The following is a 17,021-nucleotide window of genomic DNA, read 5'->3' as shown; positions in this document are numbered from 1 at the left end:
AATGATCGAACACACAAAAAAGACTAGGGAGGACCTAACGAGATAACTGCGGAGGATCGGGAACATAGTGGGTGAGCGCTTGGCGAATACGAGGTACCCACAAAGGGAGGGCTAAGTGAGGACGGGCTGACCGTGAGGTGCAGGCCCTGAGGGCTGAGAAGAGGCTGTTGGACGCCACGGCGGGTGCTCCGGGGGCTCAGACCTCGTAACTAAAGTCTCAAAGCCGGACAAGAGGGTGGGTGGGCGCGGCCGCTGCGCAGCTCTGAATTTCCGCCACGTCCCGCGCTCGGAGGCGGTCGGGGCGCGCGCCCCCCTCCCGGCTTTGCAGGGGCAGAGAGCGGGCTTACGCCGAGGGAAACCGAGTCCGCGGCGGCGGCGGTGCGCGCGGGCGGCCCCACGCGGGGAGGAAGCGCGCGGCTCCTTTTGTCTGCCGCATCTCCTCCGCCCCCCGCGCGCTCCCGTCCCCGCCCGCCCGCCCGAGCGGCGGGGGCTGCGGCGCCGCTGCTGACACGGATCGGCCGCCGCCACCGCCGTCGCCGGGCGGAGGCTGCGCACCGCAGAGCCGCGAGGGCGGGCGGCGGCGGCGGCCCCGGAGGCGCGCGGCGATGGCGGCGGCGGCGCAGGGCGGGCGGCGGCGGCGGCGCGCGGCGCGGGGCTCGGGCTAGCTGTGCGGCCGGCCCGGATGGCGGGCGGCGCGGGCTGGGCGGGCGCCCCCGCGGCTCTGCTGCGCTCCGTGCGCCGCCTGCGCGAGGTATTCGAGGTGTGCGGCCGTGACCCCGACGGCTTTCTGCGGGTAGAGCGCGTCGCGGCGCTGGGACTGCGCTTCGGCCAGGGCGAGGAGGTAAGGGGGCCACAGCGGCGGGAGGGGGCACCCGGGTTCCCCGGGAGCCTTCGTTCCCCCCACCAGGCCCTTCGGGTTGGCCTCCTCCCAAGCCGACCCTTGACACCACGACCACCCTTCCTCTCCCCACCGCCCCCCCCCCCCCCAGCTTCTCAGCCTTTTCACCTGCACCGGACAAGCCTCTCCGTCCACAAACCCAAGGTGGTGGTGGCCTTCTTCCCGGGAGAAATCCCTCCTCCCCCTGCCCTGTCAGACTGCCTGTGCCAACCTGAGCTGAGGACCTCGGACCCCGGGGTATCCCCTGCCCTGCCGGACCCCAGCCTGTGCTGCGGGTGTCGAATGTCATGCCCAGGGTGGCCTCCCTGTCCACCTCCCTCCCTGGCAGAGCTGGTTCCTCCACCTGATCTACAAACCCACTCAATGTGGGGTGGGGAGGAGCTGTCAGAATCTGGACTCAGGACCCCCCTCCCCATTTCTACCCTGCGGAGGCCAGGACACAGAGGTCTGGAATTCCGTGACTGGTAAATAGGTACTCTCCCCACTGGGCCTAGCCGAGGGGTAGAGGGGGCCCCTAGGGGCACCCAGCTGCTTTGGTGCCTTTGCTGCCTGCACCCACCCTGCCTGGAACACAGAAGGAGGGGTCTGTGATGGGGCCACCCTGGATTCTTGGTAGTGCCTGGTGACCCTCCATTCAGGCTCTGATAGGCAGGGCTGGCTGGCAGCTGACCCTGTTGGCTGCAGCAGGCTGGCCAGAGCCAAGCTTGCCGGGTGGGAGCTGAGCAGAGCAACCCCCACGGGTGGGGCTGGGTCTGTTTGGGGAAAGCAAGCACAGTGCTGACTGTTAGCAGGACTGCAGTCATGGCCAGTGAGGGGTGGGCAAAGAACATCAATAAATGCCACAACAGACCAATGTTTTCAAAGCCACCTAAGGCTTTGGGTCTTGCATGGGGAGACTGGGGCCACTGGCCTCAAATGGGCTCTATTTGGTACTGTGTTCCTAGGACAGCTCGAGCCTGGTGTTCTAGAACATGAGAGAAGCTGGGAATGGCCACATAGGGCCCGTACCTCCCTGTCACGTATCAAGTGGGAGGTGATGGACAGTCTCTCCACCAGCACCTGGGCATGGACCTGGGGGTGCCTGAGAGCAGAGGTGGAAGGGAATGAGGCAGGTGTCAGGTGTGAGAACTCAGGTACACCAGCCCAGGGAGCTCATGAGGCAGTTCCCGTTAGAGCCTGCCAAGCCCTTTTAAGGGCCACAGCCACTTTCCCCCTCTGCAGGGCTTTGCTCACGGGCATTTCCTGCAGCCACCATGATCCCTGTCCTTCCCCCAAGGCCAGCCAAGCTTCTTCCCACTCTTCCGTAGTGACTCCCAGCTGAGGCAGGGAGCAACCCCCAAGCATGGGGCATGCCCCCAGCAAGCCTGGTCACCTGATCCCGAACCTGGACAGCTCCTGTTGTTAGACTCTTCTCCCTCACAGACTCTACAGCCCAAACCTGCTTGTCACTTGGTCATCCCAGTTCTGCACGTTGACTCACATGGTTCTCTCTTCTACGTGGCAGCCTTTAAATGTTTGAAAACAGCGCTCATGCCCCCTTCACTCCTTCACACCCACTCACTCCATCTACCCTTAAAAAAAAAAAGTTACCATTAAGTCGATTCCTACTCATGGCGACCCCACATGTGCAGAGTAGAACTGCACTCCTTAGGGTTTTCAAGGCTGTGACCTTTCAGAAGCAGATTGCCAGGCCTTTCTTCTGAGGCATGTCTGGGTGGGTTTGAACTGCCAACCTTTCAGCTAGTAGCGCCTAACCATTTGCATCACCCAGGGACTCCCATCTTCCCTATTCCAGGCCAAGTTCCCCTAGCTCCTGAAGCCCCCAGCCATTTCCATATCACCTGCAGGGGCCAAACTGCTGGCTTCTGGCCCTGGAGCTGCTGTGGGCTAATTTTGTGACTCAGTTTTCCTAGTGATATAATGAAGGGGCCAGACCAGGAGACCCCACCCCCACCACCAAGGACTGTTCCAGCTCCAACACCTCACACGTAAACGTGGGCTCAGGGTACAGCTGCCTTTTGGCAGATGTGTGGTGCATCACACACTCCACTCCTGTTAAGCTTGTGGGCACCCAGACTCCCAGGGCTCCTTCTCCGGAACCACCACCAAGCCAGAGACCCCCCACCCTGGGGCGGGTCAGTGATGTCTTTTTTTTTTTTAAAAAAGCACGCTCATATATTATTAGAGAAGCGGTTTATATGGGAAACTATAGACAAGCAAAAATAAAAGTATTGCTATTCCATCTCCCAGGGAGCAGTGCTGTGACACCCTAGCCACAGCCTTCCAGAGCTGTTTCTATGCGTATACAGAGGTTTTCTTCATAAAATGAGATCATACTGTGCATACTGTCTTGTAACCTAATTTATTTGCCCGTGTACTAGTCCCGCTTTTCTGCTCCAGTAAATTTTCATCTCGTTTAAATACACAGACCCTTATTCAGGTTTCTGCATTGGACTCCCAAATGTCCATTTTTGTTGTTGTACTCAAACCAGTTTTCTCTCCGGGACTGTGCAGTGGGTATATGTGGTTATCGTGACCCTTAGGTCTCTCTTTTGTAGCACAGTTCTTTTTTTTTCTTTTTTTCCTTTTAGTAGCCCTGTTTTTGAAGATAATCAGGCCTGTTGTCCTGCATCAAAAATTCTTCATCTGAGCCTGTTACTTAACCCTTATCCCTGTTAAATTCCATCTTGCTCATTTCATCTCACTCTATCTGCCAATAGAGAGAATTTCCAATCGTGCCTCTGCCACTCAGACGCTGTGCTGCCTGCAGGTTTGGAGATGCGAGTGCTTTGTGTGTCTCAGTCCGCAAGGCTGGTTAAAGACGCAGGGCAGGACCACGGACAGGGCCTGGCGCTGGTCAGGGTGGTTCAGCTCAGGCTGTGTGGAAATACAATTGACATCACTGCACAGCCAAGCTCATGTATGCATTGCAAGTACAAGTGTCATGAAAAGTAATGCTTCCTCACAACATGCTATGTACCCTGACCGTTCTCTTTCATTCGTTTAAAAGTCAGGGTGGCAATGTTGATTTCCCAACCCACTAGTGCTCCTGGGTGGATGATTGTCACCCATTAAATATGGGGCTCAGTGAACCGCTCAGAGCTGATTACCCACATTTTACCAGCTACCCTCAGGACGCCAGGGTCCAGTGCGTTGTGAAAATAAAAATATCCGCGGCTGCGAAGTATAAAATAAATATAGGTGATATAAATAAATGATTGAACAAGGGAGACTAGTTGAATCTCCAGCACAGAAAAATTTCAAATAATTTATGTAGCTACCCGCTCTTTGGGTGGGGAGCATAGCTCTCTGCCCCTTCAGAGTGAGATGCATGTAGTGACTTCCTTCTGAAGAGTACAATAGGGAAGGGAGGGAAAAGGGTAGCTTTGTAGTGGAGATACCTGACAAACACTACTTCAGCCAGGTGATCAAGGGCAACAGCAAGTGATAAATCATGTTGATGGTGTGTATCCTTCATATGGTGTGATGAGAAAGGCACTTTTCCTCTCTGGCCTTCCCAAAACCCGTAACCTCAGTCTAATCACTAGAAATACACGAGATAAATCTCCAACAGACCTGACCAGTGCTCCTCAAAACTGTGAAGGTCATCAAAAACAAGGAAGGTCTGAGAAACAGTCACAGTCACGAGGAGCCTAAGGAGACATGACAACTACACGTAATGTCATATCCTGAATGGGATCCTAGAGCAGAGAAAGACAGTGGGTAAAGAACTGAGGAACTCTTACTACAGTGTGGACTTCAGTTAACAATAAGGGTATGCACATATTAGATTGGTCTCTGATATTCCTGTTTTGTTGGCCTAAATTCATAACAGAAAAGAAAAAAAGATAAAATTTGACGAAAACATGAGTACCTGTAATGTGTGAAACACTGAGCTTGACTCTTTATTTAAATTTCATTTTCCTCTCTACTGGTTCATTGTGGGAAACCCTGGTGGCATAGTGGTTAAGTGCTTCAGCAGCTAACCAAAGGGTCAGCAGTTTGAATCCACCAGGCGCTCCTTGGAAACTCTATGGGACGGTTCTGCTCTGTCCTATAGGGTCGCTATGCATCGGAATTGACTCGACAGCAACCAGTTTGGTTTTTTTTTTTTTTTTTTTTTTGGTTCATTGTGGTCATGTTGATTCCAACTTATGTTGACCCCATGTGTGCAAAGTGGAGCTGTGCCCCGTAGGGTTTTCAAGGCTACGATCTTTTGGAAGCTGATTGCCAGGCCTTGTCTTCCAAGGCACATTTGGGTGGGTTTGAACTGCCCGTCTTTCTGCTGGTAGTTGAGTGCTTAACCATTTGTGATCCAGGGACTTAGCTTGACCTTTTTATGAAGGCAAAGATGGAGGGAAACCATTATCTCATCCCTGAATGTTTATAATACAGTAGGAGCAGGACAATGAAAAATACATAAAATGATAGCCTGAACCCATGCTTTGCTTCCCCACCCCCCCTCAACCTCTCAGTCCTCTGTTTACTCATCCATAAACCGGGGATGATAAAAGTCCCCATTCCTAGAGTTATTATGGGACTTGAATGAGTTAATACATAGAAAGTGCTTATCCCGGTATCTGCTTAGAGTTGCTGCTGCTGCTGCTATTATTACTTTCTAAACACTTGCAAGCACCTTTGAGAGGCTGTTCTGTGCCAGGGTTGTGCTGAGATTGAGGTTGAGTTCTGGACCAGTCTCCGGGTTCTGGGCCCACCTCCCTGTCCAGCTCTGATCTACCAGCTCCTCTTGTATCTTCCATCAGCACTCAGAGAATGGAAGACATTCAAAGCAGCCAGAGATACCTTAGGCCACGCTTCCCTGTTACATTCTTCTCTTGTTTCCAGTTTGAAGACCAGAGAGTGTTGTTAATTATTTGGGGATGGTAACTCAGCTTTAGCTGACCTGAGAATAGTCTTTAATTTTCCCCTTGTTTGTAGCTTCCTCTGGGCTGACGGCTGGATGGACTGGGTGACCCCCGCACACCTCCCAGAGGAGGGGGAACCCAGAAATGTGGAGAGCGGCAGGGGAAGCACATCTGAGCAACCGCTTCTCCCCCCTCGGCTGGTATTCCATCACTGAGGAGGTCTGCAGTGGTTCACCCTGCCTTGCGGGGAAGGGCAGGTTTGGGCTCAGTGCAGCCACCAAGCGCCTGGTGGTCACTGGACTGCTGGACACGGCCCTGCCTTGACACCCCAACCTGTGTGCTATGGTACAAGTGGGAACATGGGCCTTCCTAGGTCCATATTACATGGCTGTGCTGAGGGTTCTGCCCTCGCCTTGGAGTACGTATATATGTGGATGTGGGGGTGGCCCTCTGGCCCACCCAGCACTCATCCTTACCCTAGCGCTGGGCAGCCCCACCAGATCGATTGCAGAAGGGGAGCCTAACAGCTGGCTGGGGTTGACATGCTGGGTGAGGCAGCCCCAGGGTGGGATGGAAGGGAAGATCCCCACTGGCGTGGAAATGGTGACTATCACGCCTGGGTTAACACCCAGCCTCCCCGACAAATTATTGGGTGAATGCCCTGAAATTTTTGTAGTTTTAGTAAAAATGCCTTTTACATTTGGGGGCCATCTTAATACATGTTTGCATGTTGTTTGTTTTGTTTGTTTTTTTTTTCTTTAATGTTTTATTCTGCTAACGTCTTATGTACCTACTATGTGCCAACACAGAGCTCAGGTGGCACGGTGGTTAAGATCTAGGCTGCTAACCAAAAGGTCAGCAGTTCAAATCCACCAGCCACTCCTTGGGCATTCTAGTCTGTCTTATAGGGTCGCTATGAGTCAGAATTGAGTTGACAACAGAGGATTTTATGTGCCAACATTGTTCCAGGCTCTGGAAACAGTAGTGACCTGGGTCATACATACTGGGGGGTACTAGAAAAGAGACAGGCAAATGTGGTGTTAGGTGCTGGGAAGAGTCCCTGGGTGGTGTAAACATTAACACAATCAGCTGCTAACAGAAAGGTTGGAAGTTTGAGTCCTCTCACAGGTGGCTTGGAGGAAAAGCCTGGTGATCTATTCCCAAAAAACCAGCCATTGAAAACCCTATGGAGCACAGTTCTACTCTAAGACACATGGGGTCACCATGAGTCAAATCAATTAGCCAGCAACTGATCTAGGAAGAACTAGCTAGCAACCGCTAGGAAGAAAGGCCAGTGGAAGGTTTTGGCCTTAGAATGATCGTGGAAGCCCTCTTGTGTTGAGATGCACATTTAGGCAGAACCCAGAATGGAGAATGGGGGCCACACCTTGAGGGTATCTGGGGGACAGTGGTCCAGGCAGAGGCAGGAGTGTACCTGGAGATTAGAGGCACAGTTAGGGGCCTATGACCTGGGAGAGGAGACTGGAGGGGAGAGGGTGAGGAAGAGGCTGAGAGGTGGGCAGGGGCCAGTTCAGTGGGGCCTTCCCTGTGGGGACTTTGGCCTTTGTTCCCAGTGAGATGGAAGCCCTCTTTCCAAGGGTTCTGAGCAGAGAGACATGATCCAACTTAGATTTAGATAACACCACTCTGACTGTTGTGGGGCAAAGACACAGCAGAGGGCAGGGGAGGCAGGGAGACCAGCGTGGAGACCATTACTTCATTCATAAAAGCTGGAGGGAGTGAAGCAGTGGAGAAGTGGTGGGAGTCAAGATGTATTTTGATAATAGAGCCAACCGGAGGTGAGAGAAAGAGACAAGCCTGGAAGACTGGATGGATTAGGCTGCTATTTTCTGGATGGGGAAGGCCGAGGGAGGAGGAGGGTGAGGACGAGGTGCCTGCCTGGTGTTTGAGTGGCGGTGTCGGTGGCAGGGGTAGACAAGCCTAAGAAATGTGCTTCGGCCCAGCTCCTCCTGGCAGATCCTTGGCTCTTTCTGCCTTCCTTCTACCTCACCCTTACGTCTCACTGCCCACTGAGAAAAGTTCACATGAGAGAAACACAGAACCTGATGAAGGTGTGATTCAGCCCCCTTTAAAAACTAGTCATGGGTTTGGGGATCATGGGACTCTAGCCTGCTGGCTTGGGGCATCTTATCTTCCAGGATGCAGCCCCACCTCGCAGTCTCCTATCTAGGGTGCTGACTGCCTGTCTGTCCAGCTTCGGGGTCTGAGAGCTGCTCCTTGCCTCCTCCCTGCACAAAGAACTGGCTGGAGCTGTAACTAATTGCTTGAATGTGCTGTTGGCCTGACTGCTAGCCTTCCCAGCCCTTCTGTTTGGAGCCATCACCCCGATTATATCTGGGGCTCTTAGAAGTGCCCTTTTCCCCTCACTGTCTCCCTCCAGCAATTTCTGATCCTTGGAGCCCCTCCCCTGCCCTGGGAGCAATAACTTAGGGCCACCAATTCCCTCCACCCTACCACCCCTGGGATCACTGCTGAGGGACCGTGCTCTTGGGGGTTGGTGGAGCAGAGCAGCCCAGATTCCAGAAGTTTGTGTACCAGTGATCCAAGCAGGGGACCAGACATCCATGTGGCCATAACCCAAACTATAGCTATGAGGAGTGCTAAGTTCCCTTTAGACCTAAAGCTTCTAGACTAACCTGCATATCACTTGCCAGCATTTTCCAAAAGCATGTATTGATTGCCTGTGGGCCCATATTGGGCATTGTCCCCAGGAAGATCCCAGTCTAAGGCCAGCAGCTGGACAGGGCAGATGGAGGAATGGGGAATGATCAGATGTGAGTTTCAGAAATCTGACACTGGAAAACTGGAGAAACCTCAAATCCAAGGCTTCATCCAGCTTGCTGAGTCTGGAGAGGTCCTGGTGCTGGGGGCGGGGCAGCCCTTGAAGGAGCCCCAATTAGAAATAGGTCTGTGGCCTGCAACGTGCAGGGAGAGTGAGCCCTGCTGGCCGGGAAGATGCCTGCTGCGGAAGGCATCAGGTGCCAGCAGGAGCTGAGGTTTTCGAGCTGGAGGAGGCTGCCTGCAAACCAAGCCCTGAGTTATGCATCTCCACTGCGTGTTCAGATCGTGCTTAAATAGCCCCGGGAGACAAGTGTGTCTCTGGCTGCTCAGGTTTCCTGACAGATGTTCTTCCTTCGTCCTCCGCAGGCTGGGGCATGTGCGGCAGCCTTGCAGCCGGGTCTGGGGCTGGACACTCCGCCAATGCCTGGTCCACGTTCCCCAGGCTCCCCCATCTTCCTTGGCCTGTGCGGCAGACGCTTCTTAGCCACAAAGGCCCTGTGTCCCCAGCTGCCCTTGACCCTCTCTTGCTTTCCATCCTCTTCCTCTTGCCGTCCACTTTCTCCAGTGTCTCAATTCAGCCGGGCTAGCTTTAATGTTCTCTCTGGGAAGTGGCTGGAGGCCCGGGTCCTGGCATCAGGCACACCTGAGACACAGCTCTGTGACTTACTAGCTGTGTAACCCTGAGAAGCTTATCCAACCTCTCTGAGCCTCAATCTCCTCATCTGTAAAATGGGAATAATATTAGCAAGGTGCATCAAACCCTTAACACCGTGCCTAACACGTACCTGCGGTACAAATTTGTTAACGTGACAGCTCTCACTAACCCCAGGCTTTCTGAATGAGCTGTCCATTTTCACTCTTTCACAGTTGCTTTTGAGCACCTGCTGTATTTGGGGCTAAAGGGTGTACAAATGAATGAGATGGGACTCCTCTCCTAAGGGCGTTCACTGCTGTCGGGGAGGCAGACTAAAATAGAAACCTTGGCAACGCCTGTGAGAAGGGCCAGGCTGGAGGCTTGTCAGGTGTGTTGGGGTGTGAAGACGATTAACTTTGCCCTGGAGATCAGAACGCCTTCCCAGAGTTTTAAAGAATGTTCTCAAGGGCAAAAAGAAAGGACAGGTATGCCAAAGGAGATGCCCGCACTTTCAAAGGCCCACCTGGCAGGAGGGGGGGCAGGTGGGAGAGGGGAGGGGCTGACGAGGCAGGTGAAGGCCAAATGCGGAGGGTTTTTATCTCAAAGATGTCGGGATAAAATGTTGAAGAGGTTTAAGCAGAGGGTGGCCTGGCTCTGTTGCATTTTAGACACACTGTCTGGCAGGTAGGTCTGGGGGAGAGGAGGCTGAGGTGCCAGGTCACTGCCTGGGTCCCAGAGCAAGGAGAGGGGACCCCGAGGATGGAAGGAGCGGAGGGTCAGAGGGATGCCTCGGGCAGCCTACAGGACTTGAGAAGCACTGGAGGAACCAGAGGAAGCGTCTCTGGCTCCAAGCCCCTTGATTCCCACGTGGGTGACTGGGTGGTGGAGAACAGGCCAGCTTGAGGTTATTCACACACCGCACAAAGCACAAGGGCTGACCTCACTCTCAGGAATCCTTCCGAGGTCAGCTGCTCTTTATTTTTTAAAAAGTTCCAATTATTGCTGTTGATTTTGTAAATTTAAACAACTTTGTAGAAAAAGAAAGCTAATTAGCACTAATCTGTATTTCTGCACCTTGAAATCCACGTCCTGTCCTTGGCGGTGACCCACATATGGTTGTAATCAGTGCGTGTGTGCTATTTTGGCCCCTTTCCACCTGAGGTATTTCCTGTGCCTGCGTCCCAGGCATGAGTGTAGTTTTCCCACCAGTCACAATTAATATCCACACAGCATTCCATTCTGACCGGCACAGCTTGCTGGACCCAGCCCACCTGCTGGAGTACCTGGACCGGCTGGTCAACCCTTGGCTCCCATCAGCCTCTGTGGGACCCAGTCCCCTCACCCCCCCCACCCCCACCCAGCTGGTGCATGCAGGGTGAAGCCTACAGAGAACAGTGCCCTCCAGATGGTGTGGGAGAAAGTGGGGGTCTGAGGGAGGAGTTTGTGGCCTCGGGCAGGTCTCTTTACTTCTCTGATCCTCATCTGTGATGCAGTAATGACGCAGGAATGCTTCCCGCATAGGGTTTTTGTGGGTGTGAAATGAAAGAATGGGGGTGAAGCGCTTAGCACAGTGCATCGTAAACACTTTACCCAGGGGAGCTATTATTATGTAGTCTTCTGTAGCTTTAGGGGCATTTGAAGGGGACAGAAGGCACTGGTTATAGACTACCTGGGGCTCCTGGAAAGTCCGTGGTGCCACTGGGATTGCACTCTTGCTGCTAGTGCACCTGCTGCTGCCACTAGTGTTGTCCTGGCTTGTTTTGATGATGATGATGATGATAAAGAGATGTATGAGCACCTGCTGTGTGACAGTGCCCGCTGTAGACACAAGGGTAATCTGAAAAGGTGGTTTGTCATAGCAGAAAAGAGTGTACGCTCTTGAGTTTGAATCCCAGCTCCACCACTTCCTAGTATGACCTCAAGCAAGTCTGTGCCTCAGTTTTCTCATCTGTGAAATGAGATTAATAAGAGAAGCTACTTCTTAGGCTTGTGAGGTATAGATGGGTTAGTACATGTAACCAAACCCGTTGCCGTCGAGTCGATTCCGACTCATAGTGACCCTATAGCGTTTCCAAGGAGCGCCTGGTGGATTCGAACTGCTGACCTTTTGGTTAGCAGCCATAGCTCTTAACTACTATGGCACCAGGGTTTCCAATACATGTAAAGCTCTTAGAGTAATAACTGACTCATAGCAACACTCAGTAATTGTCATCGATTGTCATTGTCATCTCTATTACTGTTACTCCAAGGAGCTTGCAGCCCAGTGAGGGGGTGACAGGGACCCAACACACCCACAGAGGGGCTGTGACTGCTGTGGCTGAGTGTGCACAAGAAGGAGTGATAGTACAACCCTCTGTTTTTATGCTGCTGCTGATAATACTACCCCCACAATGCCTCCATGCCAGCCTCAGAGGGCTTGTGCCAGGCTCTAAGCCCGGGTACAAGATCTTGGGGAGGCCTTTGAAAATGCAGATTCCAAAGTCCCACCCTGGCTATCAGACTCAGCACATTTGTGTTGGGATGACCAGCCAGGGTAGGAATCTCCCCTTCATCCCTCCACCCTGGAGGCTACATGGTTTAATGGGGGAAGCGGAAGCTCTGGATCAGAATGCTGGGTTCAAATCCCACTCTGCTTCTCTCCTAGCTGGGAGATCTCCTTTGAGGTCCTGACTCTCTCGAGTCTCAGTTTTCTGGTCTATGTAGGGAGGCCAACCACACCTCCTTTCGAGGCCATGATGAGGCTACATGAGCCTACATGAGCCCTCCCAGTAGGGCTTCAGGGACTCTCTTAACATTGGTTCTCCTCCCTCCACTCTCTTTTGAGGGAGAAGTATAAATTATAAACAAGAACATAAATCATGTAGAGGCCTCTCGCTTCTGCTTTTTTCAGCTGTTCTGGCTGGAAAAGACATTTACCTCTACAAAGAGCTCCCTCTGAGTGAATGTTCTAGAAGTTCTCCCAGCTGGCCCTGTTGGGCCCTGTGGCATTTCCTCAGTTGACTAAGAGTGCTTTGATGGGGCAGCACTGGGAGTGGAGAGCCCAGCCTCCCTCTGAGGAGAAGGGAGGGCCGCAGCAGAGGGAGGGAAGCCAGCGGCATGGGCAGACCCTTATCCTATCACCCTAGCTCAAGGCTCTGGGACGGCTGCAGCCACACTGTTTCTGGCACTCCTTGTCCTTGGACCCAGGAGGTACCACCAGCTAGCTCCCCCACCCCACAGGTAGGTGTAGTCAGTGTTGGAAACAGTACCCCAGGAGCTGCCTGGCAATGAGGGGCAGGGCTAGTGGGCTGAGACTGCCTCTTTCTCCAAAGGCTGGCCACATACATCACCTGGCCTCCCCTCATCCAGATGGACATGGCCCACTGGATGTCCTCGCGGAGGAGAGAAACTGACAGTGCCTTGCTCAGAGCAGGGGTCCCACTTGTAGTCTGAGGAATCCTAGTCCTGCAAAGAGAATGTGATGGTCAGGTACGTTTGGAAGTGCTGCGCCCGTATCCCTCAGGTTAATCTAATAAAGGGTACGAAAAGTCCTATGTTAAAAGCTATCCAACTTTGGCCCAGCGTGTCTCACACTTATTTGATCTCAGAACTGTTTGTTTATGCAACACCTTGACTCTGCCTGGGAAATGCCCTACTGGTGGCCTTGGGAAAAGGGGTTTGGCCTCTCTGGGTCCCAGTTGACTTACCAGGGAAACTGGGACCACAACCAGGTCACGCATGGGTCAATGATGGGAGAGGACTGGCCAGGCTAGTCTCTGCTGCCTCTGCTTGTGAACCCAGCTGGGCACAGGGACCACAGCTGATCCTCTTGTGTCCCCAGGCCCCAGCTGGGCCTGGCCCTGGAGGTGTTTGGGAAGCATCAGCAAATCCCATGGAAAGAGACAAGGCCTCAGAAGTGCCCCCCTCAGGCCCCAGCCTCTGGCTTCATCCTAAACAGAGGATGCATGAAAAATTTGGGTCCTCTGCCAGGGCCGCAGGCTGTGCTGCTCCCCCAGATCATTGTGGGGATTTCTGTGAGGGAGAGACCGACTGGAAGGCAGGACCTCGTTCTTCTTCCCCTGCAGCCACCATCGGTGCCTACTTGACCCCTACCTGGCAACAGGGAAGGAGTGAGCATGGTTCACGAAGGAGATCATTAGTAAACGCCTGCACAGTGTTTTGCTGATGGTCGAGCACTCTCAGATCTGTTATCTTGTTTCATCCCACAGCAATGGTATGAGGTAGGGCATGTTGCCTGTCGCATTTCACAGGTGAAAAACCTGAGGCTCGGAGAAGTTAGGATTTGTCCAGGTTCTCGTGGTGAGTTTGGTGAGGCTGCTCTTCTCCTCCTCCTAATTTAGAAATTCCATGGTGGGGTTCCCCAGAGTTAGTAGCCTTTCTCATCTGCCACCTTTTGTTGTGTTGACAACAACATCGGATTTCTGGCTGGAGCCACCATACTTGCCTTGTTTTAGTAGCTAAACCTCCCTTAACTGGGGTGATTATAATGGGGAATTGAGACGGTTTTGGAGGGAGTGTTGGTGAGTGCTCCCAACTCTTGCAGACCAGCTCCACTTTATGGGCAAACATTCCCATTAACACTAAACCATGGGGATAAAATCAACCAAAGCTTTTGTTCAAGCAGCACCTTTCAAACTGAGAAGCGGCCATGTTGGCAGAGGGCCTAATGCTGAGGCCAGAGCTAGTGGCAGACGCAAGAGTGAACCCCCCTGTGGTGCTATGAGCATCACACCAACCTCCCCCCAAAGCAGTGTCCAAGAACAGACCATGAGAATGGGTACCCCTCTCCTTGAGGGGTGAGCCCACTGCCACCATCATTAGGAAACCTCCCGCAGAGGCCGGGGCAGCCTCGGCCTTGACACGCTGCTTCGTTAGGAAAGATTAGTCCCAGTGTCTACCCCAATCTCCCTCCTGTCCAGAGTTCAAGTGGACTCCACGCAGACCCCTGCTTCAGAATCCTGGGAAGGACCTTTTTTTTTTCTGCCAGTTGCCATGTAGTGGATTCTGACTCATGGCAACTCCACGTGTTTCAGAGAACTGTGCTCTACCTGGGGACTCCTTGGAAAGAACTTTACAGGTCAGCCAGAACTCGCTGCTCTGTGTATGGTCCAGGAACCAGCAGAATCAGCATCCCCCTGGGGGCTGGTTAGAAATGCAGAGTCTCAGGCCCTACCCCAGACCTACCGAATCAGCAGCTGCGTTTTAACAAGATGTCCAGGCAATTCACAGGCACACTAGAGTTGGAGAAGGTCTGCTCTGGTCCAGCAGAAGCCCAGAGACAGTACATCCTACATCTTCCCCACCCCACAGAGTGGACAGGGCCTGGGAGTGACATCGTACTGCCCCCAGGCATGTGGTGGTATCAGTAATCATCTACACGCTTTATGCTATTCTTGAGACTGGTTGGTTTTTCTTCACTCAAAAATGTATCAGTATACATATAAAACTGAAACCAAACCCATTGCTGTCGAGTGGATTCTGACTCATAGCAACGCTATAGGATAGAGTAGAACTCCATAGGGTTTCCAAAGAGCGGCTGGTGGATGTGAACTACCAACCTTTTGGTTAGCAGCCATAGCACTTAATCACTGTGCCACCAGGGCTCCAGAATACATATAAAATCAAACCCACTGCCGTCGAGTCGATTTGGAATCAAAGCAATGCTATAGAACAGAGTAGAACTGCCCCGTAGAGTTGCCAAGGAATGCCTGGTGGATTCAAACTGCCGACCAGGCAGTTATGGTTAGCAGCCATAACTCTTAACCACTGCGCCACCAGGGTTTCCAGTATACATATAAAAAAAAAATTATTCAGCCATAAAAATAACTGAAGTACTGGTTCATGCTACAGTATGAATGAACCTCAGAAACATGATGCTAAGTGAAAGAAGCCAGACACAAAAGGTCACATATTGTATGATACCATTTATATTAAGTGTCCAGAATAAGTAAATCCATAGAGACAGAAAGCAGATTGGTGGTTGCCAGAGGCTGAGGGGGTGAGGATGGGGAATGAGGAATGGCTGCTTAATGGGTATGGGCAGGGTAAGCACGTGCTTAAGGCATCAACAAAACAGGGGTACCAGTTGTCCAAAGTAGAGACTCATAGATGCCAAGCAGACAGGACACAAAGAAAAGCAAGGGCCACAGTGAAAGGGAACTGGCAGGGCACTAAATGAAACTGAGACCAGCTCCAGTGCATAAGACTGTGCCGGCCAGAAACAAAGTCCACGTGGGGTCACAAGCGTGCCCACCTGCGAAGTTGTTTAAGCTGTGAGGCCCCTACCACTTCAACACCTTCGTTGACATCTGCCTCCTACAGTCCCCGCCTGTGTAGTTATAACTCCTTATCTCAGCAGGTCTGTTGGGAGTACAGTATTTCTAATAAACAAGAGGTGAGCATGGGCTGTGAAGTCTAACTCTTGCTATATTCACCCACTAAAAATTTTATAATCCAGTTTGTCTCATTCTACTAAAATGGCATGCCCCACTTTTGCGTTCAATCACAAATATTAGTCACATTTAAAAAGAAGTTACATCATAGATAGCTGAGACACACACGCACATATATATACATTTATATATGTAACTCACATAAACCCAAAAACCAAACCCAGTGCCGTCGAGTCGGTTCCGACTCATAGAGACCCTATAGGACAGGGTAGAACTGCCCCATAGAGTTTCCAAGGAGTGCCTGGCAGATTCGAACTGCTGATCCTTTGGTGAGCAGCCGTAGCACTTAACCACTATGGCACCAGGGTTTCCGTAACTCACATATCCTGTTCAAATGTGTGAGTAAGCAGAGGAGGGGGCACCACACATTATCAGTGTTTAGGGCCCTCACACGCCTTAATCCAGCCCTGGGTCTAGGGTTTCCTTTTGGGATGATGGAAATGCTTTGGAACTAGATAGAGGTGGTGGTTGTATGATATTGTGAACATACTAAATGCCACTGAATTATTCACTTTAAAATAGTTTTATGTCATGTGAATTTCACCTCAATTAAAAAAAATCAGGACATCTGTTCCTTCCCTGGGAGCTTCTTAAATGCTAGGGCCAGGCCTGGGGCATGTCTAGCTCCCCAAGGGGCAGAGTCTGGCTGAGTCATGAGGAAATGTTTGCTGAAGGATGGACAGATGGACAGAGGGGTACATAGGCCAGCCTACCTCAGAGACCACCCAGGCTTTGTCACTTTCATTCCTATTGAGACAACAAACAAAAGCCCCTGTGGGTGGCCTAAGGGATTCTGGTTAGGGGCAGGCTCAGGCTGTGAATGAGGGGCCCACACAGTGACGCTCTGACATGCTGGGGGTCTCATAGTGGAATGAGTTTCCAGCTTTGGCCCCACTGTGACAGCGCTTCCCCTGAGGCTGCAGCCTGGGTACATGTGACCGGGCCATGGTGCAGGCTGGTCATCCCAGACGCCTGACCACACTGGCGAGGCTCTCCAGTGCCACACGGCCCCTCTCCATGGGGCAATGAGCACCTTCTTCCATGAAGCCACCCTCCTACTGCAGTCTTATACCCCAGCAGGTCCTTGAAGAGGCTAGTTGAGGGGTTCTTCATCAGTTAGGGTCCCTCCAACTTTGAAAACCAGGAACCGATGCAAAATGGCTTAAATGCTCAGGAAAATGTATTCTTTCTCATAACATGAGGGCCCAGAGTAGGGCCTCCTCAAGGGTTCGTTGTTCCAGGGGCTCGGAGGCATCTGTTAGGGGATGCAGATCCTTTCCATTCAGCTTCCCCCTTGTAGGTCTCAGATGGTGTCTGCTCTGGGGCAGAAGGAAGGGGAGCACTTGCTGTCCCTTGCCTTTTTTTTTTTT

General features: G+C 52.3%; 1 protein-coding gene across 1 annotated transcript in view; it reads left to right on the top strand.

The window, feature by feature from the left end:
• The first annotated feature begins 682 nt into the window (after positions 1-682).
• Positions 683-17,021, top strand: part of RAB11FIP4 (RAB11 family interacting protein 4) — a 119,809-nt gene continuing 103,470 nt past the window's right edge. The window contains exon 1 of the mRNA XM_064271433.1: positions 683-841. Within this exon, the coding sequence (XP_064127503.1) occupies positions 683-841 (159 nt within the window). The remainder of the gene's footprint in view (positions 842-17,021) is intronic.

This window comes from Loxodonta africana, chromosome 18 (assembly GCF_030014295.1).
Source record: "Loxodonta africana isolate mLoxAfr1 chromosome 18, mLoxAfr1.hap2, whole genome shotgun sequence".
NCBI classification, from domain to species: domain Eukaryota; kingdom Metazoa; phylum Chordata; class Mammalia; order Proboscidea; family Elephantidae; genus Loxodonta; species Loxodonta africana.
Note: the sequence above shows the minus strand (reverse complement) of the source record. Positions and strands in the feature narration are given on the sequence as shown.